Below are 27,923 nucleotides of genomic sequence, written 5' to 3' on the forward strand. Positions count from 1 at the left end.
TTACATAATCCACACACTGCTGCTTCGTTTCCAGCTTCATCTGTATTGATGTTAGGATTTCCATCATGAAACAAACATTCACTGTTGGTTTGGAGGGTCAACACGACGGCGGGGTTCTCTCGGACAAGATGCGTCATACAGACGCTACAATCCTCGATCAATGTATGTTCAACAGTACAAATAAATAAAAGAGAACAGCTGTCAGTTTGAGGTTTTTTTTGTTTTTTTGTCCTCCTCCGGTCGGCCACCTCTGGTTAACAGCGACGGTGTTCACTGAGAGTTTTTGCCTGTGTGTTTCGTATGCATATTTGTTGTTAACAGCACTTGGTGGAGATATCGGGTTGTACCGGAAGGAGGAGGAGGGGCTGAACTTGGGGGGGGGGGGCTCAACTTTACAGCCATGAAAAACACACACACACACACTCACACACGCACATACATACAGTAGGTAAGCCACTGTCATCAAAACTGTACATTCAATAAATTAACATCGTTTCCGTTAAGCAACCAGTGGGACGACTCTAGATTACATAATTACATTAAATTACAGGCAGAAGGGACCATTCACAAGACAAAAAGGGGGGCGGGGGAGGGGACGACGCGGCAGGGGAAAATGTACAGCAACAAGGTTGGTAGGCGCAGTAGTGATGACATCATCGAGCCTTTGGCCTCGTGTCGGCCCGCGAGGGGCCCAGAGTCCCTTTTAAAGAGTTCATTTCTACACATAAACAACACTGAAGTCCTTTTGTTGTTCATCTTCACACATCCTGGCACGTCCCGCCCTCCCGCCAACCGCCGAGGATTCAGCGTCTCCGATTCCGATTGAGACCGGCCCCATCCAGCTGAGTCTCCGTCCTGAAGCAGGCATCAGGGCTTGTGTTTGAAATGGGCCTCCACTGCAGGGGAAACGGGCACAACAGGGGGGGGGCAAGTCATGATGAATGAAATCGCTGTCTTGTTGCCCTGCTGCCAAGAAGATATTCAGTTTGGTACCAGAAGAGGTTTTGCTTCAGTGTGTCAGAAACAGGAAAATAACTGAAGTCTCGGTGGAATTGCAACACCAAGACAGTCCCTCTGCCTGAATTGTCCCATTAAATAGTCTCACAGTCACTGTTAACGTCTCAGACCTGTCATGAACCTTCGAGATTATGTTTCCAAAAGTGCAAGAAACGAGAAATGAGTCTTGATCTAGTTCGACGATCAAGCAGCTTCTGCACTTTTTAATGAGACAGTACTTAAATGGTCAAGGATTTTCAGTGGTTTTGTCTTCCTTTCTCACGATCCTTTTTTGCATTTACACGGCAACGCTTCGAAAAACGATGTAATTAGCATGCCAGGCCACAAGTTGGCGGTGTTGTTTTTTTTTTGTAGTAAAACCCACACACACGCGTGTGCGCAGCGAACAATATGCCATTAACATTAACAGTAACAGTAACAATGGAGGTGCAGTACGCATGTTTTTGAGGTGCACAGCGTTTACTCCAGATACTTCAGTTTTCAAGGACAATTAGTAGTTTTTCTGCCCCCAACGTCATGACCTATTCACCATTTCCGAATGTATAAGTTACCAACCTGCGTATTCCTGCGGCCTCATTGGCCGGTTGATGACCCTCTGGAACGCGGCGATCCAATCCCGCTGTTCGGCCTCGGTCTCGCAGGCGAAAAGGAACTTCCTGTCCGGCGTGACGATGGTGATGCCGTGGCTCCAGTGGTGCCCCTGAGTGGACGGAGGCAGGCCGGACAGAACGGTGTAGCTGTTCTCCTTGCTGCCGATGAACACTTCGCCGCGGGCGTAGGCGTCCTGAGAAGCAGAGACACACACACACACACACACACACACACACACGTGGCAGTCCGATAAACAAAAACCAAGCCGCCAAGGAAGGACACATCACTGGGATCCAGGAGGCGAAGGTGGGCTCTTCTCACCAGAGGATCTTTGAAATACATGAGCCGCCTGTCGTCCATCGTGAACCAGCGCTTCTTGAAGCCCTCGGTGTGCTGCGTCCCAGCAGGTGGTCAAATTATGTAGAACATTCGAGAAAGAGAAAAAGATTTCTTCAACCAAACATTCAGTTTAAAGGATTTTGTGGAAACACTTGATTTGTTTGAAAACAGCTAAAATGGCTAATCTGGTAAAAAAGTTTAAAAAAACAAAACAAAACAAAAAAAAGGTCAGTTTTATTTTGTTGGGAAGTAGGTACAAATGTGTCTTCTCGTCATAACGGTTGAAGTTCACCGACACATCTGACATGTGATCCCCGACAGGGCTGAGATTGGACACCAATTGGACAGCTTCAATCTACTCGATCTAGATCTACAAGGGCGAAGAGCAGCAACAGAGTCTTTACCTTGGCGATTGGACGAGAGAAGTCTCGAATCCAGGCGCTTCCTAATATTCTTGGAAGATCTATTTGGCAGCCAAAAACATCCTCCAGGAATATCAAGAATATCACGACCCTCTATAAAGAGGTGCATTGAAACTCAGCCAATCATGACTCAGGCTTAATTTTGCTGAATAAGACTCATTCGGCTCTTGGTAATGAAATATGTACTTAGAAAGAAAAGCAAAAAAAACAACTGTTCTGATCAGTAGACTCTTTTATATTTTTTAGAATATTTGCAAACTCCATCGCTTCAAGAGTAAACTCAAACGACTCCTCAAGAGAACCGTCTCACAGACTAATGACACCAATTATAGCGCTTCAACCCGTTGCCATAGAGATAATGCATTTCTGGGAAGCAATGTACCGTACAATCTGTGGACAGTTTGGCGCAATTTGGGCCTCCGTGAAACTGCGGCGTAATGGACACCATTAATCCTGATTTCACTTCAGACAGGTGTTAATACACAGCGGAGCAGGTCGAGCACAAACCTTTGGCCCCGTTTTCTCCATGAAGCCCTCCTTCATGAAGTTGCGGGTCAGTTTGGGCACGAGCTGGAGCCAAAAGAAAGACAATCATATCGAAAAAAACGCAGGTATGAAATATTGAAAAGTGGATTCGTTTTATATAACGCTGGACTTTTCTGTTGCTTGACGCTGTAATAATTAAAGATGCCATGTTTCGAATCCTTGTGATTCGACCTTGCAACAACCAGTAATGTAATGACTTTAATAAAGCCCACAATGGGAAACATTTTTTTTTCTCCCAATACTGTAATAAGCTATGGCCTAAGTGCAATTCATCCACCCAAAAATGTGTGATAAAGGTATTTAAAAACTCTTAATACACCGAAAGCTGTAATTAATAAATTTCATTAACCTTTATTTACTCAGGAGAACCACATTGAGATTAGTAATCTCTTTGAATTCAAAGCCATCAACAGATACATACCTGTTTGTTTTTATTGTTCATCAAACCTTCATCACAATACTCAATCTCAGTGTGGTATGTTGACATCATGCAGTTGGAATTGTGATTGACGAATAGCTTTTTTTTTTTTTTTTTAAATAAATTAGAGGAAATAGAAGTAAAAGAAAATCACGATCCATCTCATCATCGCTCACCTCTTCGTCACTCGCTCCAGGGAAAGCGACCTGCAGGTAATGAAACCTGGCTGCTCTAATCGCGTTAAACCAGTCGACCATCTCCTGTAATCAGAAAAACCACAAACATTCAGCAGGGATTCACCTTTTGTGGATGTGTGTGCAGTTTAAGGGCTTTAAGGAAGTGTGCCCCCCACCCCACCCCCCTTTCCCACCCCACCCCGGTTGCAGTGATGTACATTCTCGACACAGTAAGCTGAAGCCTGAGTGGATGCTGAAGCCTTGTCGATAACTTCCACCACAAAACCAGAGTGGAGGCGACGCCGAGCGAACCCGGTGAACCCTTCACTGTCACAGGCTGCAGTAACAGCGCTCCACCAGCAGAGAGGGCAGCCCCACTACACTCTGTAAGGCTATTAATACCCCCCTCTTTCTTCCTCTTAAGCTTCTCTTTTTTGATTAAGCCTCACTGCCTTGCTATTTTTGTCAGATTTATGACAAATTAAGCGGCTTTGTCAACCACGGCAGTGACAAAACATTTGTCGGGAGACAGTATGGGAACATATTGGCGATGGGGGTTAAAACACACCAAGTCGACAGTGTTTCTTGAACTGCGATGACTTGCACATGCAAAAGTTGATAAGTCTATTAAAGTTGTTGGCGCAAAAGCTGAAATGGCTTGTTATTATTGGCGTGGGGCAAATAACAGACTCCATGGGACATCTGACCGGTGATATCTGACACCTCGATGTGGTTCGTGTGATTGTAGGAATAAAAGATGCTTCATGCGTGTATGACAGAAGTGAATCCAATGGATTATCTGTGTGAAATTGCGCGAAAAAGTCATTAGCAAGCATTCTTTTAACAGCTTTGACTCTCACGACAAAGAAGAAAGCAAGGTTGGTTAAAGTTGTTGACGTCCCATGATATTCTTCTGGAGAGGCAACAAAAAAAAAAAAACCACATAATTTTAAAGAGGTTAACTAATTAATCACTACAAAGTCTGCTGGACACTTGATGCGTTTACACTGATCACTCATATCCTGCTTAATATTTTCCCCTTTTTTGCAGCAACCCCCCCCCCAACCAGACTCCACCAGATCCCTGAAGCCGTGCTGTGGTATCTGACACCGAGATGTTGGCAGCACATCCGTCAAGTGCCGTAATTAGCGAGCTGATGCGTCAGTGAGCGTCGCCTGCCCTTGACCCCGGGACCACTTTAGATGGATAATGACCACTGCAGAGCAATGAAATCCCACTCGAGCTGCAGTTTGGGGGGGATTTTGATCATTCATTGAAATCCTCATATCTGTATCTCACCCCCAGATGTGGGCATTATAAGGCCTTAAAGTGTGGAGTGAGAAACAATCACTCAATGACAAATTAGTGGACATCATTAACACACTACAGCTGCAACAAGATATTGAGCTCAAAGTAAAAGAAATCGTTGATGCTGAATGAGTTTTTAACAAACTATGGTGTTGCACACAGCTTGTCAGTAAGAGATTATTGTCATATCAAGCCGGAGTGGAACACGTGGCCCACTCTGGAGAATTAAATGTCCACCAAAGCAACGGAATCAGGTCAACTTGGACTTGCCACTTCTTCCAAGACATATGCACAAATCAAACTAACCTGGTTCAGTTGCTTTGAGATGCCAGAAGGTTTGTCCACCAGTCAGTGGTCACCGTGTTATCGTCGAAATAGCTTTAAAAATGCATCATTTTGTGTATTATACGGGTTCTGTCAGGCCGATCATCTCATCGTTAAAACTTATTGATTCCTTAGACGATGCAGAAGGGGTTAAACTATCTTTAAGTGGGGATTCACTCCTTTCAGTCTTTGTACAGTTTCCATCATTATTGCTCTTAAGCAGTTATTTTTGGCCATCTTTTCTTTTTTACCAGCACCCACTCAGGTGTGGGTGGGATTCAAACTCTGCTAATGGGAGGTCATCCTCTCATAATTTAACCCCCCCAAACACCAGTCTTCTTATAATCTAGACCAGTAGTCTGCAATGTGGTCCTTCAGCCCTTCTGTAGTGGCCCCCTTTAAGATTTCACCAAATTATATGTGCATTCCTTTTTTCTTTAATCTGTTTTTTGTTTCACTTAAAGGCCAAACTCTAATATTATAAAACAAAATGAGCTAACAGGCAAAACAGGGTGGCTACAAATGACGGAAAAAGGTCTAACATGGCTATAATTACCCCCCCCTCCCCCCCGCCCAGAATTTTTATTTATTTTTTAAAAAGGTCTTTAAAAAAAAACAAAAAAAAGAAACTTCACTGCAAACAAAAAGATAAGTAGAAGAAAGTTGGCTAAAACTGTAAAGAAATCCCAAATTAGACGGACTAAAATGACTAAAAAGTGTAAAAAGCTGAATCCACTAAAAACGGGGGGGTTAAAAAAAAACACTGCACTCATACAGTTTTAGTCATAAAATGTTCTAAATGCAGCAAAAGCTCCCGCTTACGTTTCATCAATACAACTTCACGAGCTTCATTTTGAAGATTAAGCAGGCTTTGCGGCCCAAAATGAATTTTATTTTGGGGCGAAAGCAGCAAAAAGGCCTCTTCTGGTGACGGAGACTGCAGACCCCTGGCTTAGATCCTGATATTTATTTTGCGTTTATGTCTAGAATTGAGGTCACACACTGGAGTACAAACACTTAAAAGGTTCAAGTCCACTGTTTCCAGAGGCAGAAGATTCGTCTCATTAAAAAGGCTGTGACCTTGGCATCGCTGTGGTAGACGAAGATGTTCCTTGTGCTGTTGTCTTTCAGGTAGGTGATCTGCAGGCCGCACGGGTTCCCGATCTTGGCGGGCTGGAAGGTGGCGTTGAGGGTTTCGATTTTCATCACCGCCTTCGGATCCCGGGCCTTGACGAGAGGAGACAGAAACCACAGTTTTTGCACGAGTTCTCATGTTCACCGAGGTGAGCGAGAGTTAAAAAAATAAAAAATAAAGCCTCGTCGTGCTCACGTCCTGCTTGTTGAAGTACTTCAGCGCCCCCTCCCGCTCCGACAGGACGAACTTCCGGCTCAGGAACTGGCCGTTGTCCCTCCCTCGTTTCCAGAGGAACCCCTCTCTGTACCCTGAGCAAAAGTTTGAGAGACATGTTGGTCTTCAGGTGTAAAACGGAACACGTCCGTTGCGTTCCGGGGGTCTGTTTACATGATAACAGTGCTCTGAGCCGCTGAAAATGCAACTTTTTGAAAACACTCGGACTCCGTCTCCGTGGAAACGTAGGAAAACACAACTTTCCTGAAACGCAGCAACAGCGCATGCGCCCCACAGCCGCAGTGGTTTCAACACAAAAACAACCAACAGCACCCACTAGTGGCCCAATGTGAAAACTACGTCCGTCTTCAGTCTTACTGCCGTTTCTGTGTAAGCGGACACCGTTTTCAAAACGTTGCCGCGCAATCGAAAAACTTGCATGAAATGAAGAGGCGACACCGCTGCGCTTTCACTTGAAACGTCGTCGTGTGAACGGGGCCCAAGACGAAACACTTCAGTGGAGCTGAAAACAAAGACTTTCACGGGAGGAGATGAAAGAGACGGTGGCGTGTGACTGAGAAAAACACAGAATTTAACAGGAAGTGAGTCAGTGTTTTTTTTTACTCTTTCTCTCCATGAACCATCCTTTTACCATGTTAATGACGCGCTGCTCTATTTATAGATCCTAATGTCTTCTTCTTCTTCTTTTTAGGCTCCTTTTTGTAAAGCGGCCCACTCCGCCTCCTTTTTCCTCTCGTTTCTCTTCCACCGTCTGGCGGCGAAGTGTTTTCGGTCTAATCGGGGTGTTTTTCTGTGGTTTGAATGGAGCGGAGGATGTTCGTGCATAATCAGGTGCCGCTCCATAGAATAGTGCTCGTTTACATTCTGCCCCTGTGCCTCGATGCCCGGGGCTTATATTTATGTGTGCTAATTGCTGAGCGAACCACTATCCCTGCACTAAAAATGCTACCAAAAAGGGCCAATGTGCCATTATTGGTTTGAAGGGTAAAAAGGTGGGGTAAAAGAGTATTTGAGTATCATTTGACATCCAGGACTGAATTTTTGCCTCTATTCCAGTCATAGAAGCGTTAAAAAAAAAACCTGTGTTTTCAATTATGTTTGTTTGCAATCTGCTAGAAATGAGCTTTAATAATAATTTATGTTCATATCTAACACTAAAGGGCAACTCTGATGCATTTTATCACTATTTTTCTTCACATTTTGGAGCTGTACTTTCATTGATTCAGCTTTAAAAATGTACTTTGTCCCAACAGAAATACACTCGGAGGGCCAAACGCAGCACTGAGCTGTTGGAATTTGACACCAGCCTCACGCTTTAACCAGCTGCTGCTTCGTGATTGAAAACTAAAAGGAGGATGTGAAACTGACATGAATATATCAGTACTTTTAAACATAGAGGACCCGATTTAGACAGAGTTTGCATAAAATGTGCCGAATTGCTTATTCAAGCAAATAGATGGGACACATCTCGTCATATCTTGTAATCTGTGGGCGTGTGCTCTGTGTGAGTTTGTGAGTTTCTGACATGAAACATTCACCTCTGCTGGCATTACGTCATCGATCAATAGCCCCCCCCCCCTTGTCCCCACCCTCATCTCCGTGCCTGACACTCTTTTTCTTCCTCCTTTTGCATACGCGATCAATGCTGCACACTGTGGAGGCCAGGTTACTGCAGGCAGTCAATCTCAGCCACCCAGCAAAACACACACACACACACACACACACACACACACACGCTCTGAACACAGCGTGAATGCACAAACGGGGATGACAGAATGACTCATATGATTACACTGGGTTTATGTGTGCATGTGAGTGTGTGTGTGTGTGTGCACGGTTCTGCTCCGTAACAATAAACGGGTGAGGTCATTCCGAGCCAATCAGAGAGCTGCACCTCCGACAAGATGCGAAATGTATACGAGCAGATACAGTACACACATGTATGAAGCCGACGCATTAAGAATTACGGACTTCAGGCACACACACACACACACACACACACACACACACACACACACACACACACACACACACACACACACACACACACACACACACACACACACACACACACACACACACACACACAGCATTTTCAAAGTTCTGCCTATCGAAGGGGAACCAACTGAAGCCCAACACGCTATCAGGGAAACCAACTCAACTGCATGGAACTGAAACAAACAAGGCTTGTGAAAGTGGCTGCGCATGGTTTTTCTACCCTATCAAGACATGAGCAGTATATGAAAAGGTATTTTCATTTGAAAAGAGGGCTTTTAAGGTGCAAAGATCACACACTCAGAAACCCCGTCAATGCAAACATTAAAAAGTACATGACGGGAAAGTATACTTGCTGTCATATTGTAGAAAATGAACAAATACCAAAAGATTTGCATTTTGGGTGTCTGCTTGTATGAGAACATTGCTCAGAGCCACTGAAAATGCAACTTTTTGAAAACGGGGCCTTCGTCTTGAGATCAAACTCTTGACGTTGTGTCTATTTTCCTTGTAAGTTTTGAATTGAATCAGTTCTTCATTTCATTTCCTGCCTCAGACCCAGTGAAATAGTCCACAGCTAATTCACTTTAGAGCAACTCTAATTAAAAAAATAAAAAATAAATCAAATACAAAAGCATTCTTATCCGTGTGCAGTTACCTGCGGAGTAAGGCTCCTGCTTCTCGATGAACTCGAACTCGTTCCGTTCGTACTTGGCTCTGATCCACTGCTCCCTCAGCATCCTGCAGACGACACACAGGGAGCTGTTATGTGGACTACACAGTCATCAGCGGCCCACGCTAACACACAAAACTGTATTTTACGTGTCGGTGACTTATCACACAGTGGCCCTGTTTACTTTTCCCCAATAATAGTTCAGGAAATGAAGCTCCTTGCGTGCTGTAAGTGTGTAACAACTGTATGCGTTCACAAATCAATAGAGGGACGCTTCAAAAAACAGGGAAATTCATTTATGATTTAAAATGAAATCATTTGTATTAGTTAGGACGATGAAGACGTCAACTTATTGAAATGTTTAATGGTCTGGTCATGTCCTTTTCAATATTTTCAATTATCTGTATGACTGTAGGTGAAAGGGAAGTCTCCGTTTGTAACATGTAAAGCACTTTGTGTTGCATTTTACCGAATGGTAAGTACGCTATGAATAAAGGTGGATTGATTGACTGCGATGGGCCGGCTGATTGAATCGCATTTCACCCAAGAGGATCTGTCAGAAAGTCAAAGCTGTGGGAAAAGAAGAGCAGCAGAATAGAAATGACTGAAAGACTTAAGACAAGGGGGCACAACAGGGAAAATATCTTATGATAAAGATTAACCCGAACCCATTGGTTGAGAAAGGTGTTGATATGTTACGTAAGCCTCATGTTACTGGAGAGTTTGCCTATTTTCTATATTCCTCAAAACTGTGCTGCACTGAAGCATCAAACCTGCCTCCTACTATGACTGCATCTCCTTCTTCGGTGTGAGAAGAAACAAACAGCAACAGCCTGCATGTCGCCATGCCAACACTCTCTCTCTCTCTCTCTCTCTCTCTCTCTCTCTCTCTCTCTCTCTCTCTCTCTCTCTCTCTCTCTCTTTCTCTCTCTCTCGCCCTGCTTCTTTCTGTGCCTCGCTCCACGCTTCAGTCTTCCCCTCCGTAACGTTCCCATCCTCCCGTCTCTCTCTTAACATTACCCACTTTTAATCGCTGCCCCTCTCAAGTCGAGACCAAATACATCGACTGCTCTGTCGGTACCGAGAGGTGGAAGACGTACGTCTCAGACGTTTCTTTGAGTGACGCCCTCCAGTGATGCGGGGGGGGGGATCTTAAACGCTAGGACCACGTGGCTCTCGGGGGAGCCGAGCGCGCCAGACACCGATGGCTCAGACGCCAAGGAAGACGTTTCGCTTTCATTTCAGCTTCCCTCTTTGTAGTTCTGGCCCTGCCGACGTTCATTAGACTGACAGAGGCGCAGAGGTGGAAGGGTGGGCCAACAAAAGTAAAAAAATTTTAAAAAAGCCAAGCAAAGTCAAGTGTGTCACCGTTGTATCACGTCAAATTCAATCTAGTGCAGCCCCAACTTGAGCTTGATCTTCAATGGCAGCAGAATGAGCTCGGAATGCCTACAAATCCAAATGTTTTCCCTCTGCTGTATGGAAGAAATGTGTCTCCACCTGTGATCCAGACGGTGCAGTAAATGTACACGTTGTTTGAGAAGTGCAGTTAAATTCAAGAGACTGAGCCGCACAGACGCTCTGAACTCCTCCAGTGATATTGTTGTTGATCTACTCACACGCGCTGAAGGAATTCAGACAAGTTGTTTTAGAATCTCTGGAAGCCAAATTAAAAAAAAAAAAGTAACATTTTCAGTGACTCAAAACAATATTTTCCAAATCAACAACCACTAAAGTTTGCAAATGAATGTCGTTTTCTCAAGAGAATGAGATCATATATTATGTTATAATAATATAATACGGAGGAAATGAACTTTTGTTTCTCGATATAACGACGAGAATAACTCAAGATCTGGAGAAGACTACTGAATTTAACATGAAAATGGAGACAATGAAATACATTTAATCATGTCATTTTATGGCTTCCGTACTTTTATCCTCAAAAAAAAAAAAGGTGTAACTTCAAAACTGTCCCACTTCTGATGCAAAATTCTCTTCGAATTTTGTACATACTTCGTGTCTACATGAGATCACAAACCCTGTCCAGCGCAGTGTTTCTCTTCAAGCTCACGTTGGCAAAAATCTGTTGCTTCTTGATGTACGCAGCATGTTTTCAGAAATACACCCTTAATAATGGTCCGTGCTATTACTATTTCGCTTGACTCGGGTCTTAGTGTGGTGGTAACGTCCAAGTACTATGTTTTCATTTGAAGACGTTGTCGTGCAGACGCGGCCTTACGGAGCTTATTCACCTACTGTTCATTAATGGGAATAGATGACACTACAATGATTTGAAACGTAGATTTTTGCCACAGCTGCAAACCTGAACTGACACTGAGTACATTCAGGACAAAAAGTAGTAAAAAACATGAGTGAACTCGCAGTCACATTTGGCATTTTGGCCAATAAAGGTTATAATGTAGTTTGACACGCACGCACGCACGCACGCACGCACGCACGCACGCACGCACGCACGCACGCACGCACGCACGCACGCACGCACGCACGCACGCACGCACGCACGCACTGATATTTAAGCAACGTGGTGCCATCACAGAAGCTCATAGGGGAACATTAGTTTTTTTCTAGCGACAAACATAAGAGTTAGAAAAACAAAAACAAAAAACAACAACAACAATAGGGGTTACTGTTATGTTCATGGCCGAAGGCTACAGTTCAAGTACTCGAGCACTTACTTGCAGTCGGTGTGTGTCGGTCTGTAGTAGAAAGCGGGTACCTTCTGCTCATATTTGGCCTTGGCTGCACTGTTTCCCATCGCAGCCATTAACTGGAAAGAAAGGAAGCAAAACCTGGTCATTAAAACGGCATTCAGAAAATAAAAAATAAAAAAAACCTTGAGAAAGTATATTGTCAAAGATGGAAAGATGCAGTTGTGACATTTCAAGGTGAGATAACTTTACGAACGCTCACAACCGAACCACAAAGGAAAAAGAAAGAGCTCTCGGTGAGATGTCTGCCCAATGAGCGGCAGCGTCGAAAAATTTCATTATATCTGAATCTATTCACAACAGCTGGATTCATTGTGGGAAAGGCTGCACGGCACTGTCTGCTGTCTGCACTTGATACCCCCCCCCACCCATGGTAACACCCAGGGATAATCCCTGAGCCCCCGGTCGCATTCGACTGAATCCTCCAAAACGCCTCCTCTCATCCTCCGAGGGCCTCTGGGAGCACAAGCAGCACTTGTGGTGCTTTTTTCACAAAGGTCAAAAAGCAGCAAGAAACTTTTACAAGTGACTCTTCCATCACCGAAATGTGACAAGAACATTGAGGCCTTGTTGACATGTCAAACGATTGACAGGAAGAGACTTCGTTTTGCGTTTTTTAGTTTCAGAAAGCGTTTTAACAACAATTGCCAAGCACATGAAAAAAACTAACTGTAGTTCTTCATCAGGCTATCGGTTGTGTTTTCGCGTATTACCACCAGCGGAAGCACCTCCAAACTGTCTATCTCCATCGTATAACTTCCGTCAGTATATGCTGCATGAAAGAAACGTGTCTCTACGTACGCAGATGATGGCGTGGTAAATGTACACGTTCAAAAGAGTGAGCAGCAATAAAAACTCCCTAATCCTCCATTGTTATTGGTGTCGATTGACACATATATGTGCAGAAGAACTATTGATTGTGACCGTGGTGTGCATGTGCAGTACTCTACATTTTGGAAAAGTTGCATTTACAAGGAAACAGAGTGGTACATTTAAAATAAAATTGAATTTTTTTTATTATTTTTTAAGAACAGACTAAATAGGAAAGACTGTGCTTTTGAAATAATCACATAGTATAAGCTTGTCTTCTTAGCACACTTGATTCCTGAGAAGAAAACTGAGCATCTTCTGTCGATAAATCAATCTTGACAGTAAAGGCTGCTTTAATGGGTGAAACCATGGCGACACTAATGAGCATATGAAGAGTCTCGGTAAAGAATGGGAAACACTGGAAACCTTTCTGGTTTGTCTTTTTGTAGGTTCGGGTTGATTAGTATCTATTCTTATGACCGCACCTTTTTTACTTTAATATCAATACAAATAAACCCAACACATGTGTTTCTGATAGCATTAGAGTAAACATGTTCTCCATGTGCATAGGTTTACCCACATAAACTATTGATTCCAGGCAACTTGTGACTTCCGTTAGCTGAGGGGGACTCCACCACTGTGACCCTGAATTGGCTAAAGTGGTATTGAAGGTAGCTGTGAGATATGATAAGCAAAAATACTACAAAGTGAAAAAATAAAAGATCAATGCATCAGGACACGTATGGGAGCATAGATAAAAAAATTGAAAAAAAAAAACATTTCATGAAAGAAACAGACTAAACCATCACTATCCTGAAATCCTTTTAAAGCTTAAAAGCATCCAGATCATCTGATACATGTTCGTCCATTTGTGGTATTGTGTATCTCTTAATATCCACAGCTGTATTGGGTTACTCCTCCATCCTGTGTGAAACACCCAAACCCTTCTCTCCTCATTACATCTCATTTATTGTCCTCCCTCGTCTCCAGCCTCCTGTTTTGCTCTGTGACTCAGCATCAGCGTGGCCTCTCCCATTGGTTCCCTCAGTCACAAATTGCTTCGTTTAACCCTTTGACATCCCCACAAAGACTTATCTGGAGGCAGAAACCAAAGTAACAATACAATTACAATTTTGACTTTTCATAATCAGCTTACTTACCATTGCTACAACACATTTTTAAACCCATCTCTTTACAATGCCTCCTATCTCTTTAAATCAAATATACAATTCAGACTTGAACTCCAAAAACCAAGTGTTTTAACCGTCGATGAACTCTTTTTACCAGGTCTTTAACTAAATTACAAGACTCCTTTTACCTCAGTCCAGACTCTTCAAACCAGATTCTTTAGATCAGACTCATCAATTCAGACCTGCCATTTCTAAAGTAAATGAAGAAAAGCCCAGGCGTGTAACTCCTAACCCAAGCTATTTAAAGACCAGACCAAGCATCTCTGAGCTCCAAGTCTATAATAATGGCCTAATCTAAACTTCATTCTTCAAACCTCTTTAAAGTACACTCTTTAATCCAGACCTGTGCTCCTGACCACTTAATCCAGATGGATTATTTGGATCTCATTATAAGAGACATAGGTTGCATTTACACAACATTTCATGTGAAAATGCATCATTTTGCGACACTGCCTACCTGCACTCTTTAAACCAGGTCCTGGTCGATAACAAAAACTCAAAATCAGCTTTTCTGTGTTTAGGATTTGTTTTTGCAGTGTACACATATTTCTTGCCAAAATGTTTCTGGGTTGTTGTTTTTTTTTTTTAACGTCATTTCGTCTAACAGCCTAAGAGAAAAGTGTTATTTCACTTGTAAACTTTATAGATCCCTGAAGTGAAAGTTTAAATATCAATAACCTGAGAATTCTGCACTTTCAGTATGTGTCAGCATGTAAAACTGCTTCGGGTTCGCAGTGGCATCTCTCCTCATTTGTCATATTGTTAGGCAGACGTCCCCTGACTGGGCTGTTTCCATGGAAACAATAATGGTGTTTTGGATTCAGCAGTTACCATGGGCTTCTTAGTTAGTGTTTCTTGTCTGTGTTGTGTCACACATTTGGTCTGGTCACGCACTAGATATGAATAATCACGATGCACATACGGATATTTGCACACAATTAGCGTGGTTTCAGTTCATTTCAATATTCTGGGCCTCAATCAAAAACCCTTGCATACGGAATAATGAAGTCCAGCATTTTATAACCCATTTTCTAATATAACATAAAGGAAATAAAAGACGATTGGCTTGATTGCAGAGTATTTTTTTGGGAGAACAGGGTGAATTTGTGGGCTCTAAACCAGACAGATAATTAGAGATGAAAATTTACAACGCCGATGTTCTTTGAGACTCGTCTGGTGAAAGTTGTTATAATGTCGTACTCGTACAAATGTTTTCATCATGAGAAAAGTCACAAAATTACAAGAAAAACATTTTTCATTATTGAACTGTGTGTGTGTGTGTGTGTGTGTGTGTGTGTGTGTGTGTGTGTGTGTGTGGGCGGGGGGGGGGGGGGGGGGGGGGATTACACATTTATTTAAAAAAGAAAAAAAAAATCGACAAGAATATTACAATCCTGTCTACATTTGAAATGGTATACGTATACTGGCAAATACCATCTGGCACCACAAGAGGTCACTGCATGACAACTGAAATGAATGCCGCTAAAGTACCACCGAAACAAGTGAAGTACTACTGTGTTTGACTGACAGCACAAGAAAAATGTCAAGAAATTCTAAACTGCAGCAGCAGAAAATGGGAGAAACAAAAACATCAGAAAGACTTCAGAGTGTGTGAGAAACTAGTAGATTAACTGTGACCAATATTCACAGAAGGTCCCCGGAACAAAAGCTGCATGTAATTTATACTCCTGAAAATACGGTAATTCATATGTTTTCTTTTGTCAGGATTTCTTCTCAAAAAAAAAGACCTTCATATTTTGTTTCTTTTGCACTAAAGCCCCGTTTGCACACTTTCAAGCAAAAACGAAAAAGTTTTGTCGTATTTTGTGTGATCATTTTAAAGACAACGACGCTCGGAGCCACGACAAATGCACCTTTTCAAAAACGCTCCAACGCCGTCTCTGTGGAAAAATGCAACTTTTTCAAAAACGTGAAGCTTTAATGTAATCAAAATCATGTGAATGAATGAAAAAAGAACATAGCTTCAAATTTTGGATTCTACTTGCACAAACTACGTTAGAAAACCGCAACAGATGCTGTGCTGCCCCAACCCATGTAATATTCTCCTGACTGCCACATCTTCACGACCCCCTTTTTCCCATCCAGCGCTGTGGAGGCGTAGCAAGAACAGCGTGTTCCCGCGGCGATCTGCCTGCCTGCGAGAGCCTGAGTGGCGCAGGACGCCGCGCAAAAGATGCCAGGCCATCTCCTCCTCCTCCTCCTCCTCCTCCTCCTACCTCCACCTCGCCGCCGTCCCACGTCTCGTGGACCGCCTTGACCCGGCTGATGTGCGGGATGCTGCGGTGCAGGAGCGAGCAGGCCTGGCAAACGAACACGCCCAGAGTCAGAGACGCCCAGTCTGGCTCTGCGGGTTGGGGAGGGGGGGAAGGAGAGGAAATGTGTGCAGGGAAAACGAAGAGAGGGATGAAATGAAACCGGGGGGCATGAGGAGAGGAAGATGGATAAATAGGAAAGGAGAGAGAACACCGTGTTAATAACATGCTGCAACAAAATCAGAAAAGAAGCTCTAAAATCAGGCCATGAACACTGAAATATGAAGCTGTTCGGTTGTGCAACTAACAATCAACAATAACAGTAATAATTTTGGCAATTTTAAATGAAATGAAGCCAATAACACAGTAACTTTCCAATATTGTAATAAAATAGTCCCCCCAAAAAAAGTAACAAATCAGTGTGCTGCATAGTACTATGTTCATATATTATACGTGTCTAACAAAGGCTCTTCTGTTGCATTATGACTTTATTATCGACATTTGTTTTTCAAAGGATTGTTAAAATGATGCTATCATAATGCGTCTAATATTCTAATAACCAGTCAATAATGTCACAATTTATAAAAATTGCATTACCATACTGGCCCAAAAATATCCTGATGCAATTGGCAAGTTATTGGTCATAGAGATGTTGGCTTTATTCAATTTTTTAATTATTCAAATGATTAAGACATCGGCTAGCAATACATTGTGGGTTTCTCAATACTGTGTGGCAACATTGTAACTCGGCAATAAATTGATTATTATTATTATCGTGAGTATATTTTTTTTCAAGTATTATTATACTATGGAGGTAGCATTTATGTTATTTATTTACACTTGCATCATGACTTAAAATCCAGAGACGTGTTTAAACTGAAGAGAAAATATAGAGAAATATAATTAAATGTAAAATAGGGAAAAGCATCAGATGAAATGACGCAATCACTGCAGCCAGTAATTGAATGACAGCATACATACATATTTTTTTGGGGCAGTTTTTGAGCAGGTTGCCGACTAAAAATGTATATATTGGATACATACAATGCATCATTAATTATTATTAATTGGGACGCTATTACATTATTGGCTTTCATCCATTAAAAGGTCAATTTTATGCAAAAAATGTATCCCAAAGTGCTTTACATGATTTAAAAAGATGCTCTCCATCCACCGGTCTTTATTACATTACTGGTAGCTGTAGAGGGTAAATAAAGTAAGATAAATGAAGCAACTATTACGAGATTCTCTCTTTAACCGTGTCCCTGCTCAGGAAAAGAGAGCGGAGAAGCAGGATTGGACTCATTTTTGAGGCAGTGCAGAATCCTGTTTGGCGTACTGACAGGAAACAGACCACCTGAGATGTGTTTAGAACTCAGGCGAGGTAGTTATCGGGTTATCGGACGCACACACACACACACACAAACACACACACTGCTCATCAGCAGTCAGAGAGAAGAGGAGCTTTCTTTCGGCAGCGGCAGCATCCGTGGGCGGTCAGCAAAGGTACATCTGAGTCATTGTATTTGATTGAGGCGAGATGCAGACCGAACGTGGAGCTTCGGGACGACCGAGTCACATACCGCCGTTACAGGAAGGCTGGCTAAAGAGTCGCTAATTGCTAATCCTGGCTCCTGATCAGTTCGCCACCTGGCGATGAGCAGCACTGCTCCGTCCAGGTTCTCTACGTTCGGTTTGGTGCATTTAGCTCGAGAAATGACCGTCACTATCGCCACGATTGTTGGTGGATCCCTGCTGTTATTAACCACATGGCTTTTATTCTTGAGCCAGGGATGACGTTTTCGGCTAGTTGCCGTGACAACCGGTGGATGGATTGGCCCAAAAGATTTTATGAGTTAAAAACCGAAAAACTTCCGTTGTGTTTTGGGTGTCGGCTTACGCGACGACGGAGCCATTTCCGAACTTTTTGAAATCGGCCCACGGGGTGGAACTTTTTTAGAAATGCTCCCACTCCGTGTAAAAAAAGAGAAAAACGCAACTTCTCTGAAATGCTGCCCATGGCCATTATTCATGTTTATAGCGTATTCTTCTAACGACATAATTTTCAGTGTTTATAAGCGGACACGGTTTTCAAAACGTTGCCATGTAAACCCGACATTTTCTTGAAACGAAAACGCAGAAATTAAACGTTGTCGTTTAAATGGCGCCTGAGCACAGACATTTTCCCGAAAGGACTAAGTGTGCTAATTTCTATTTGTATAACTAGTGTCAGAGATCAGAAAGAAAAGCCAGGAACAAAAGCAAGGGCATGTTGGCATGCTAATGTTTTGACATTTAAGGAAATGTACGTCGCATTCTTGACCAAAAGAGACTTTTTTTTTTTTTTTTTTGCCTTTTTCCAACAAATAAAATATACCAAATATCTACAATATAGAAAATGAACATTTTATTATCATTTTGAATTTTTCAAATAGATATAGCTATTAGCCATTTTTAGCCATTTCACTGCCCTGTTTATATACTTTTACTTTTTTAGCTATTTTAATGATTTCAACTGTTGCTGTAGCTCATTTGGCCATTTTAGCCATTTACCACTTTCACCTTTTGTTGTTTGGCATCATGTTGGGATATAATGCACATTACAATTGACAACTACCTAAGCATTCTTTTATTTATGATTCAGAGTAATTCTAAAAATAAGATACACAATTTTTAGAAAAGCTACAGTGACCCACTGAAATAGGTTTGGAACCGTATATTGTTGTAAAGTCTCTGGTATGTTTCTGTTAATGTTGTGTTTAGTTTATTTTCGGGGGGGTATATACTAATTTCATATCAACATCCTGGTATCGTGACACTTTTACGCCAATGGCGCTCCACCGAGATGGCTCTGTGACGTCGGCCGACACCTTCCAACATGTTGAACCTCATGCATGGCCACAACCAAAAAGTATCCTCTCTGGGTGACTCTGCAAATTCATTCTGCTCTTCATGCACCACAGCCATGTGAGCGCACAGCGTGCAACACCGAAGGGAATCATATGGGAGCCAAGAGAAGCAGAAAGAGGAGAAAGAAGGACGGAACAAAATAACACCATTCCTGCATTTGTGTTTCCTCCCGAGGACGCAGAAAGCACCGACGAAGAGGCCACGGGAGCCCGATAGAGGAGAGCAACGGTTTAGGAACAAGAGGAATGGAGGAGGCGGAGAGACGACGGGAGCTCACAAGCTCCCCAGAGACTCTTCCCAGCATCTCAGCTAATCTCCCTTCGATTTATCTGTTTTTAACCCACGGCGAGTCGGCAATTCTTTCATAAATGTCAACTCATCCTTTAATCATTCGGGATTGCGATCGTTCAGAAAGCACCGGAGTCTCTGATGCGAGGGAATCGAAGTGGCCCTCTTTAAGTCTGTCTATGTCTCCTGAATGATAAAACACACACACACACACACACACACACACACACACACACACACACACACACACACACACACACACACACACACACACACACACACACACACACACACACACACACACACACACACACACACACACACACACACACACACACACACACACACACAACCCAGTCATCGAAGCGGTGAGGTCATCGCTGTCTGAGTCAGGCCTTACCAGAGAAGCAGGCAGCACTCATGGAGATTACTGTGGCCGCACGACTGAGTAACACATATGCACACACACAGACACAGACACAGACACACACACAGACACAGACACAGACACAGACACAGACACAGACACAGACACACACACACACACACACACACACACACACACACACACACACACACACACACACACACACACACACACACACACACACACACACACACACACACACCACACAGGGGCTTCTTTCTGCGCTCCACATTAGCTGGACGATCCTTCTGGACAGGATTGCTATGAACAACAGATGCACATTGGCGGCGAACAGGAGGTGTTTTACGTTTCCTCATGTACCGTGACTCTGCCGTCTCTCTCCTTGTTTTCCCTTCACAGAACATACGCTGTTTTGAGATATTTTTTAAGTATTCCCGCAGTTTCTCTCTCTCTCTCCCTCACGTAATTCTGAGCTTTGGATTCCACCTGTCGTGTTACGGTTGACGTGGGATGAATGCATGAACAGATGTGAGAGCGTTTGCAGGCACCGCTTTCTGCACATGGACGAGTTTCATTTGTGCGCCTGCATGCCTACACTTAGTTCCCGCGTCGTGCTGGTGGTTGACAGATAGACCACACTAGGCTGTGACCCTCTCATGTCTTGGTGGAATCCCTCCGGCACTGATGTTGTGTGTAATTTGGAGTCAAAGAAAAACGCAGGAGGTGTTCCTTCACACGTTTCCAAACAGAATGCATTGTCAAGACTAAATATAGTGAGACATTAAGGATTCCTCTTCAAACACTGTGAATCCTGTTTTGTTATTCGCGACCATGACAACAGAACCATAGGCAGCCACTCGTGGTTAATGTCTCCTGATGCATCTGCTGAGAGGTACCGAGGTTCAAATTTAAACAGTACGACTGTTGGTCCATTAGTTTAGTCCTATGTGATGGACCGGTGACCTGTGGCAAATGTTTCCTGCTTCTATTCATTGTTGCAACACAAATTCCCTCTTTCTACTCGCAATCATCAAGATAAAAAAAAAAGGATAAATCAAGTTGGCTTCCTCGAGTATGAAGTCCACTGAACTGTTTTAGTTCCCAAATCCCCAGGAGAAGACTTATGAGGAATACCGTTCTGGCTGCTCCCTTCCAGAGTAGCATGTTTATGCTGGATGCAACTTCCTGACACAATTTCAGCCGTTTTGTGTTAAAAGTCCTTACTCTGGGACACGCAATGGGACTTCGCAGGTTTCTAAGTAAAATTGTATTTATCAATAATGGTGAAACTACGTGCCACAAACAAGGGTCAGAATGTCCTCAAATTGTGAGATGGATTTTTCTTTACGGCATTGAATTGCCCTCAGACGGCCCTTTGCAAAGGGAAAATCCACCATTCCACCCACTCTCTTCAGTCAGCCAGTGTGTACGCCGGCTTCGGCGACAACAAAACGCACGCAAGGAAAAATGGCAGATCAATTAAGGAAGTAACTTAAGGTCTGCCTCTTGGCTTGAAAAGCTTGATGACGAATCTTGACCTCAGTGTTGGCTCACCACAAATGTCAATCTTGAGAAATAAAGGTTGCTCCTTTTGACATTCATGTGAATTTTTTTCGAACAATGGTCTCTTCTTTTTCGCCTGCATGCCGGGGGCAAACCGCACTCGGCAGGCCTACCTGTCAAGAATACATTACTGAAATGACTACATTTGCATATTCTCCCCGCTCTAGGTAAGGCTTACTGTCCATGACCAAGGTGGAAGCTGTTACTTATGCAAATGATTGTTGAACTCCTTGACCCGCCTGTTGTAAAAGCTGTTTCTCTGGCTTTTGGATTTCAGCTTATTCAAATCTCATTTTTTTGGTGGGGGGGACTTTACACAGCTGGGAAGCTTAGCGGCACCGCAGCGTTTACCGCCCTCCATTCATTTCAGGACATGATTTTGAATTGCCCCAGTCCTTGATCACGCTTCAAGAGCTGGAGTTCTGTCTTACTCCTGCAGAGCCGCCATATAAAGCCGTAATTTCACATCCGTGCAAAAGAAAGCTGAGACAGATGGTGCACTTGCCAGGTTGTAAGAAACTCTTCTCAAGTCTAAATGGAATTTTTTTTTACTTATTACTGAAAGTCTCTGCAGTTTAAAGGCAATTTCCAAAAATTTTTTGGTAATATGCTGATTTGTTTGTATTTTTTTTCTACATTTGATTAAACGTAAAAGCAGTCTGGCTGCTACCAAGTGTGGAATTCGAGAAATCGGAACCAAAAGTCACAGCATGATTGTCCCAACTGAACTGTTTGGTCTTGAAGTCAGAAAAATAAACGCCAGTAGAACAGACTCGATTCGTGAGGATGAATTGTTTATTAAAGTCATAATCCTATTTAACGTGAAACGATTTGGGATTCGGATTGGGAGATTGAAGAGAGCCAACACTGACCAAACAATGGAAGATATCCCCCACTATTTTCCCCCCCAGTGACTTGTCTTACTTGGTTTTGTACAACTAAAAAGAAAATAAGTATTTGCTACCTTTTTCCGGTTTGTGGCGATGTTTTAATCTAAGCTCAGTGAAACAGGAAGAAGAACTAAGATAACAAGCAAAAGACTGTGGACTCAGAAAACAAAACAGCCGTGGAGGTAAATCTGACTCTCAATCAGAAATCTTTTGTTTTTGTTTTTGGTGTTTGAAAGGATCGATATACTTTCACCAAATGTAGCATTGGAGTATTTTGACTTTTTCTTACACATGAGCAAAATTCAATCACCACATGGAAGTGTAATAAAAGTGCAGATTTCAAGCCTTTATCAGTCCTGGTCTTAGGCGGGAAGGGTTTTCTGCCAGTGGAATACTTACCAGTGTTGCTATATCTGCTTTTAACAAGCTGCTTCAACATCCTGCTTCTGATTGGCTCCGATTTCGATGGAAATGAAAACCATGGATCAATAAATCGGTCTATTGTTCATGTCAAGAAGTGAGTGAGGCAGATTTAAACGAATGTCGAGATAGAGGAGTGGGAGAAACGGAAAAAAAACTAAATTTGCGCACGTTTCATTCAAATCGTTTTGACTTATTAATTTGTTTGTCAAAGCAGGAGTCCTACTTCTTGCTGAAGAATAACACCGTTTTCTTGTTTTCTACTTTGTAATTGGCGTTAGGATCATTCACTGAATCTGCTGAAGACAGTTCTGGTGGTAAAAATCCAACCTGCTGTAAAAAAAGTTTTAAGATTTGAAGTCACTATAATAGAGGCAAAAAATACAAATCATGGCTTCTCTCACTATCCCCCGAGTCAAACTTCAAAAGGAATCGGCGAGAACCAGGAGTGAGTCGCCTTTTCCTGCTGCTCTTGCTTTTCCATAAACAGCTTCCTCGCACCTCGGAGGACTGCTGAGGCATCTCTCTGGAGGGGAAGAACTCATTTGTGTGTCCTTAGCAAAGGGCAGAACTCCAGCGCTGCCGAGGTACGGAGAAACCCTGTCGTATATAAGCTCCTGGCTCAGTCCTCATCAGAGCACAGCAGCACAGAGGAGATATAGGAAAGAGAGGGGGGGGGGGGGGGCAAAGGTAAGGAAGGGCAGAGTCAGGATGACTAAGCAGAGGAAATACACAAGTTTTAGTGCTGCTCTTTGTGATTAGGAGCCAATTCCAGCAGGTTGAGTCCCTGGTTAATGGATAGATGAGAGATGGGAGGATAAAGGAGGGCAGGCAGGTCAGAGCTGGTTTTCACTGGGTTAACGTTTGATGGTCATCTTCAGGCTTGTCTTTTTACGACTATTGAGTGTATTGATAATCCAGTATTCTCCCTGGAATCCAAAGCCACCAGCCCCTGAGACGAAGGGAAATCTGTGAAATGTGCGTGCGAGATAGTCAAGAGGGTGGCTTTGGCCTGTGCCCGGTGGCAGCTCACAGTCCGCGTCACACAACCTGAACGCGTTTCCAGCACTAGTGCGTCTTTTCTTTGTTCTTTCAGGCAAACTAAAAGTCCCTTTTTTTTTTTTCTCTCGCCCAAATGTGTCTAAAATGCCCTCGGGGGGGGGTCCATAAAAAAAGTCAGCACGCTGTTAAAACCAGCCGGCGTTTGATTTCTGGCATCCCCGTATTTTAAATGTCAGCCGGTCATTAACTGGCATTTACGTAGAAGCTGCCAGATAACATCAGGATTATAAATTCATTCACGCACAGTCATGGGATTGGTTCCGTTTATTTAAGTGTCTTTACTTTAGCCCTGTAAATCACATAGGTAAGTGGAAAGAAGAACTTGAAAACAATGAATAAATTGTTAAAATTGGTTGAAAATATTTAGAAACAGCCACTTCTATGTTGATCGATCAGACAGGCTGCAAGTCAGTGAAGTATCGCCAGGGGAAAACAGTTATTCATCTTATTTATGCACCGTCAGCATAATATCGCTTTGATTCGTCACCTGACCTCTGGAAGCAGTGCCACACAGCGTGACCTCCACCCACTCATGGAGACGACCTTTTCGGTCTGGAGGTGTTCGAGTTCACGTTTGCTGAAATCCCCCACACGCGCTCCTTCCCGTCTCAATACGGACGGAGTGCTGCTACATGTCTGGCTCGGCTTTAACAAATGATTCATGCAAGTCAGGTTTTAATCACTCTGATAGCAAAGAAAAGAACTATTTTGAGATAAAATAGCCTCCAACTGTTACGTCCAAATGCGCTTTTTTATCGCTGGCGCCTCATCAGGAACACGAGATTCTAGTTTTTATCCGTTTGAAGGTGTGATATCTGCAGAGGAGTAACACATTTTACAGTTTTTTCCTCTTCCTTTTACTGAAGCCATAAAATAAAGAAATTCAAATTTTCGGTGTCATTCGTTTATGTATATCCCCCTTATTTGTAGTCACTGTTTCAAGCACATCAGATTATCCTCATCAAAACAAATCAAGACGCCGACACAGCTCGGTTGGGTGCATGCTTGTGTTGTTGTTGGTTTTTTTTTTCTCTCCGCTGTGAAATACTGGTGTTTTTCTCCCTTTCTGAAAAGGCCACGGAGATAAGATCCTGTATCCATCGAGGGAGCGAGACACGGACCGACATCAATAATTCATCTCCATGACCATTAGGAGTTGTGAATTATGAGTTTGGGAATCCCTGGCAGCTGGAGGAGCGCCAGATGAGTTTGGTCGATTCAAAGAGTTTTCGTCCATGCAGCCCGTGCTCCTCCCAAACGTCAAGAAACCAGTGATTGGACGTGCGAAGGTTGCTGGGAAACCCCCCAGCAACCTGTTGAACACATGATTCCCCTCATGCCATTTCCCACGTGTGTCTCCTCACAGCTGTGCAACACGCAACATCTGTCTCACCTCGGCTTCACAGAGGTAAAATCCGAGCGCCTAAAAGACCCGCGGAGGTGAAACTGCTGCACTCTGCCAAAGAACACTGACAAACAGCCTCAAGCCGGGAGCGTTCGCGGCCCCTTTTTTATTTATTTATTTTTTGCCCGAGGCTGTTGATTTCTGCAGGAAAAATGTTTGTTTTGAAAAAAAAAAAGCAACCTGTAGAGTCAAATAAGGTTGTGCCTGTATTGTTGCTAAACAGTAGCCGGAGGCTATAATGGAGCGAGCAGGTAAACGTTCGAAAAGTGACGTCAAACTTATCAGGACTTCTTTGAAAGGTGATAAGAACATTCCAGATTTACAAATTATCGCACACAGTGGGGTTTTTTTTGTTTTTTGTTTTTTTTTAAATTGAAAATTGTTGAAGTGCAGATGAAGCTCGTGGGATTTTCAGGTAATAATCAAAAGTAGTGGAAAAACACTACTATTGTCCAAAAATGGTACAAATTAAGAAAAAAAAACCAAAGCCAATGAGATATTCTGACAAATGTCTGTACAAAATCTTTTTCAGTCCATCACCGGAAGAAGTAAAATGGTGCGAAAGTCAAATCTAAGATTCTTGAAATCCCTACATTCCTCTATGGTATCTCGAACTCAAAGGCAGCTTACACTCATTCTCTTGTTCCTGGAAAATTTCAAATATATAGCTGCCAAAGACGTTAGGATTCATCCTCTGGTTACAATCTACACGATCAATTCAAGTGATCATGAATATTGTGTCTGGACGCAGTCGGCCAACTAAATAAACCACTAAGACTGGAATCCAGTTTTGGACGTTTTGTTTAGATAAAAGCCTCTCGGGGCTTTCTAATAGGCCGAGTCCTGTTTTATAAGTTAGTGTTACAGAAGGAAAAAAAGACCCCATAAAAATTTCAGATACTTTACAGCCGCGACAGTCGACGGAGACTTAAAGCACCGAGCTCCACAAGCAGCATCCCAGTGCTCGGTTCTCAGCTCCAAATCAACCCCCCCCCCCCCCCCACCCCCCCCCCCCCCCCCCCCCCCCCCCCCCCACCCACCCCGCCCCCACTAAAGACAAAGCTATCTAATTCTGCAAGAGAGCCGCTGGCTCTGCTGCAGCCAGTCCTCAGAGGGGCTGTAACCGAGGCCAAGAAACAAGGCATCCTGGGCGGGCCGGGCTCCAAGCGCTGGGCGACCGGCCCGCGCTTGGAGCCTCTCGGTGACCACTGACTGGTCCACTGCCATTTCAGCAGGGAGGAAAGAGAAGGGAGGGGTGGCAGAGCCAAGGGAGGAGGGAGGAAAAGGATGGAGAGAGGAAGAAAAGCAAGGAAGACACTGAAATAGTCAGAGGGCCTCATGTGGAAAAGGTGAAACGAGGTTAATGCACGGTGCGCAAGTACTTAACACACTTACGGCGGCTGTTTAAGGCAGGGGTGTCAAACATAAGGCCCGTGGGCCAAAGCCGGTCTGCAAGAGGCTCCCATCCGGCCAAGCAAATTGTAAAAATGACATAAATTTTTTCAACAAAATCCAGACGAGTAGCAGACACAACACAATACTGAGATATTGGTGATGATGCCATGAAAGATGACAAACAGCTTCAATACCATGTTGCCAGGGTGAGTTAGTAAAATCATGCATAAAGCAACAGCAATAAGAGATGTTTTATGACATTTCATTGTATTGTGTACCCGAATGTATTAAAATCGGCTTCATGTTGAGATGGTAGTAATTCTTTGCAGTAATTGTTTGGTATTGCAAAATTATAGGCATTTTTATTCCGGACACTTTGTGCCACAATAAAGAAAAAGTTAAAAAATTCAAATTTAGATGTTACTATGGCACTATTCAAGATGAAACTGGGCTGCATGTGTCCACTGAACTAAAACATGTTTAACACCCCTGGAGAAGAAGCATAATGATAGCAGAATACACAAACAGAAAATAGCCCGAGCGTTTTATGCCTTTATGGCCTTGACTTTAAGGTCCAGAGTCCAGTGTGTTGGGTCTACCTGCAGGAATGTTCACAGGTACCCAGGCCCCTTTGTCACCAAGTCAGACCGACCATGCATTGGTGCAACTGCATCTGCATGTGTAAGGGTGGTGGTGGTCTGGGAGGAGGGGTCCCCTTACCTGGATTGCCGCAGTCCGCGCACGTTTCGTTGCCCGGTCTCGCCTGCACGTCCTGCAGGAGCAGCTTGTTCCCCTCCGGTTCCAGAGCCATGGTGAGTTTATCCGTCCAGCCTCACCGCGACAGGGCGACAGGACTCCTGACCAAGAACATCCGCCGCCGCCGGGCGGGACGAGACAAGACGAAGAGAGAGAAGAAAAAGAAGAAGAAGAAGAAGAAGAAGAAGAAGATGATGATGATGATGAGGCGATCACCTGTCACCTCCGATCGGAGCTGGACCGAGAGGAAAGGACCGGAGGAGACTGAGCGATCCGAGCCGGGAGACACCTCTCTCTCTCTCTCTCTCTCTCTCTCTCTCTCTCTCTCTCTCTCTCTCTCTCTCTCTCTCTCTCTCTCTCTCTCTCTCTCTCTCTCTCTCTCTCTCTCTCTCTCTCTCTCTCTCTCTCTCTCTGATAGCTCTATTACCAAGTCTCGCTCGCAGACTGCATAATAATCAACCCTACATGTTACCATCACCTCCTCCTCCCTCTCCTCCTCCTCCACCACCCCTTGAGTCTTTTAGGAAACACTACCATCTAGTGGCGGAATTTATGTAACTGCACATCTAAAAGCTTCTTTCTTCCTTTAACTTTACATACACAACAATATCAAAGCATTAGGTCATACAAAACATTTTATACATGTTTACTTGTTTATAATCTTAC

At 43.4% G+C, this 27,923-nt stretch overlaps 1 protein-coding gene across 1 annotated transcript; it reads right to left on the minus strand.

The window, feature by feature from the left end:
* Nucleotides 1-25: 25 nt before the first annotated feature.
* On the minus strand, nucleotides 26-27,599 carry LOC308119625 (arf-GAP with dual PH domain-containing protein 1). The gene is made up of 11 exons (XM_080479770.1): nucleotides 27,222-27,599; nucleotides 16,145-16,272; nucleotides 11,875-11,966; nucleotides 9,164-9,246; nucleotides 6,472-6,584; nucleotides 6,222-6,368; nucleotides 3,510-3,593; nucleotides 2,877-2,939; nucleotides 1,930-2,001; nucleotides 1,573-1,801; nucleotides 26-896 (listed from the first exon to the last, which is right to left on the minus strand). Exons 1-11 carry the CDS (start codon nucleotides 27,310-27,312, stop codon nucleotides 868-870), a joined length of 1,131 nt encoding a protein of 376 aa, XP_080335896.1. The 5' UTR covers nucleotides 27,313-27,599; the 3' UTR covers nucleotides 26-867.
* Nucleotides 27,600-27,923: the final 324 nt, after the last annotated feature.

The sequence above is a fragment of the Lipophrys pholis genome (assembly GCF_963383615.2).
Source record: "Lipophrys pholis genome assembly, chromosome: 1".
Lineage (NCBI taxonomy): Eukaryota > Metazoa > Chordata > Actinopteri > Blenniiformes > Blenniidae > Lipophrys > Lipophrys pholis.

What these genes read in the sequence shown, in the direction of transcription:
- LOC308119625 (XM_080479770.1), bottom strand. Translation starts at nt 27,312, where the DNA reads ATGGCTCTGGAACCGGAGGGGAACAAGCTGCTCCTGCAGGACGTGCAG. An exon ending in TGTATTTCAAAGATCCTCTG is followed by an intron (nt 1,802 to 1,929) that starts GTGAGAAGAGCC and finishes TCTGCTTCTCAG; the next exon opens with GACGCCTACGCCCGCGGCGA. An exon ending in GAGGCCGCAGGAATACGCAG is followed by an intron (nt 897 to 1,572) that starts GTTGGTAACTTA and finishes TTTCCCCTGCAG; the next exon opens with TGGAGGCCCATTTCAAACAC.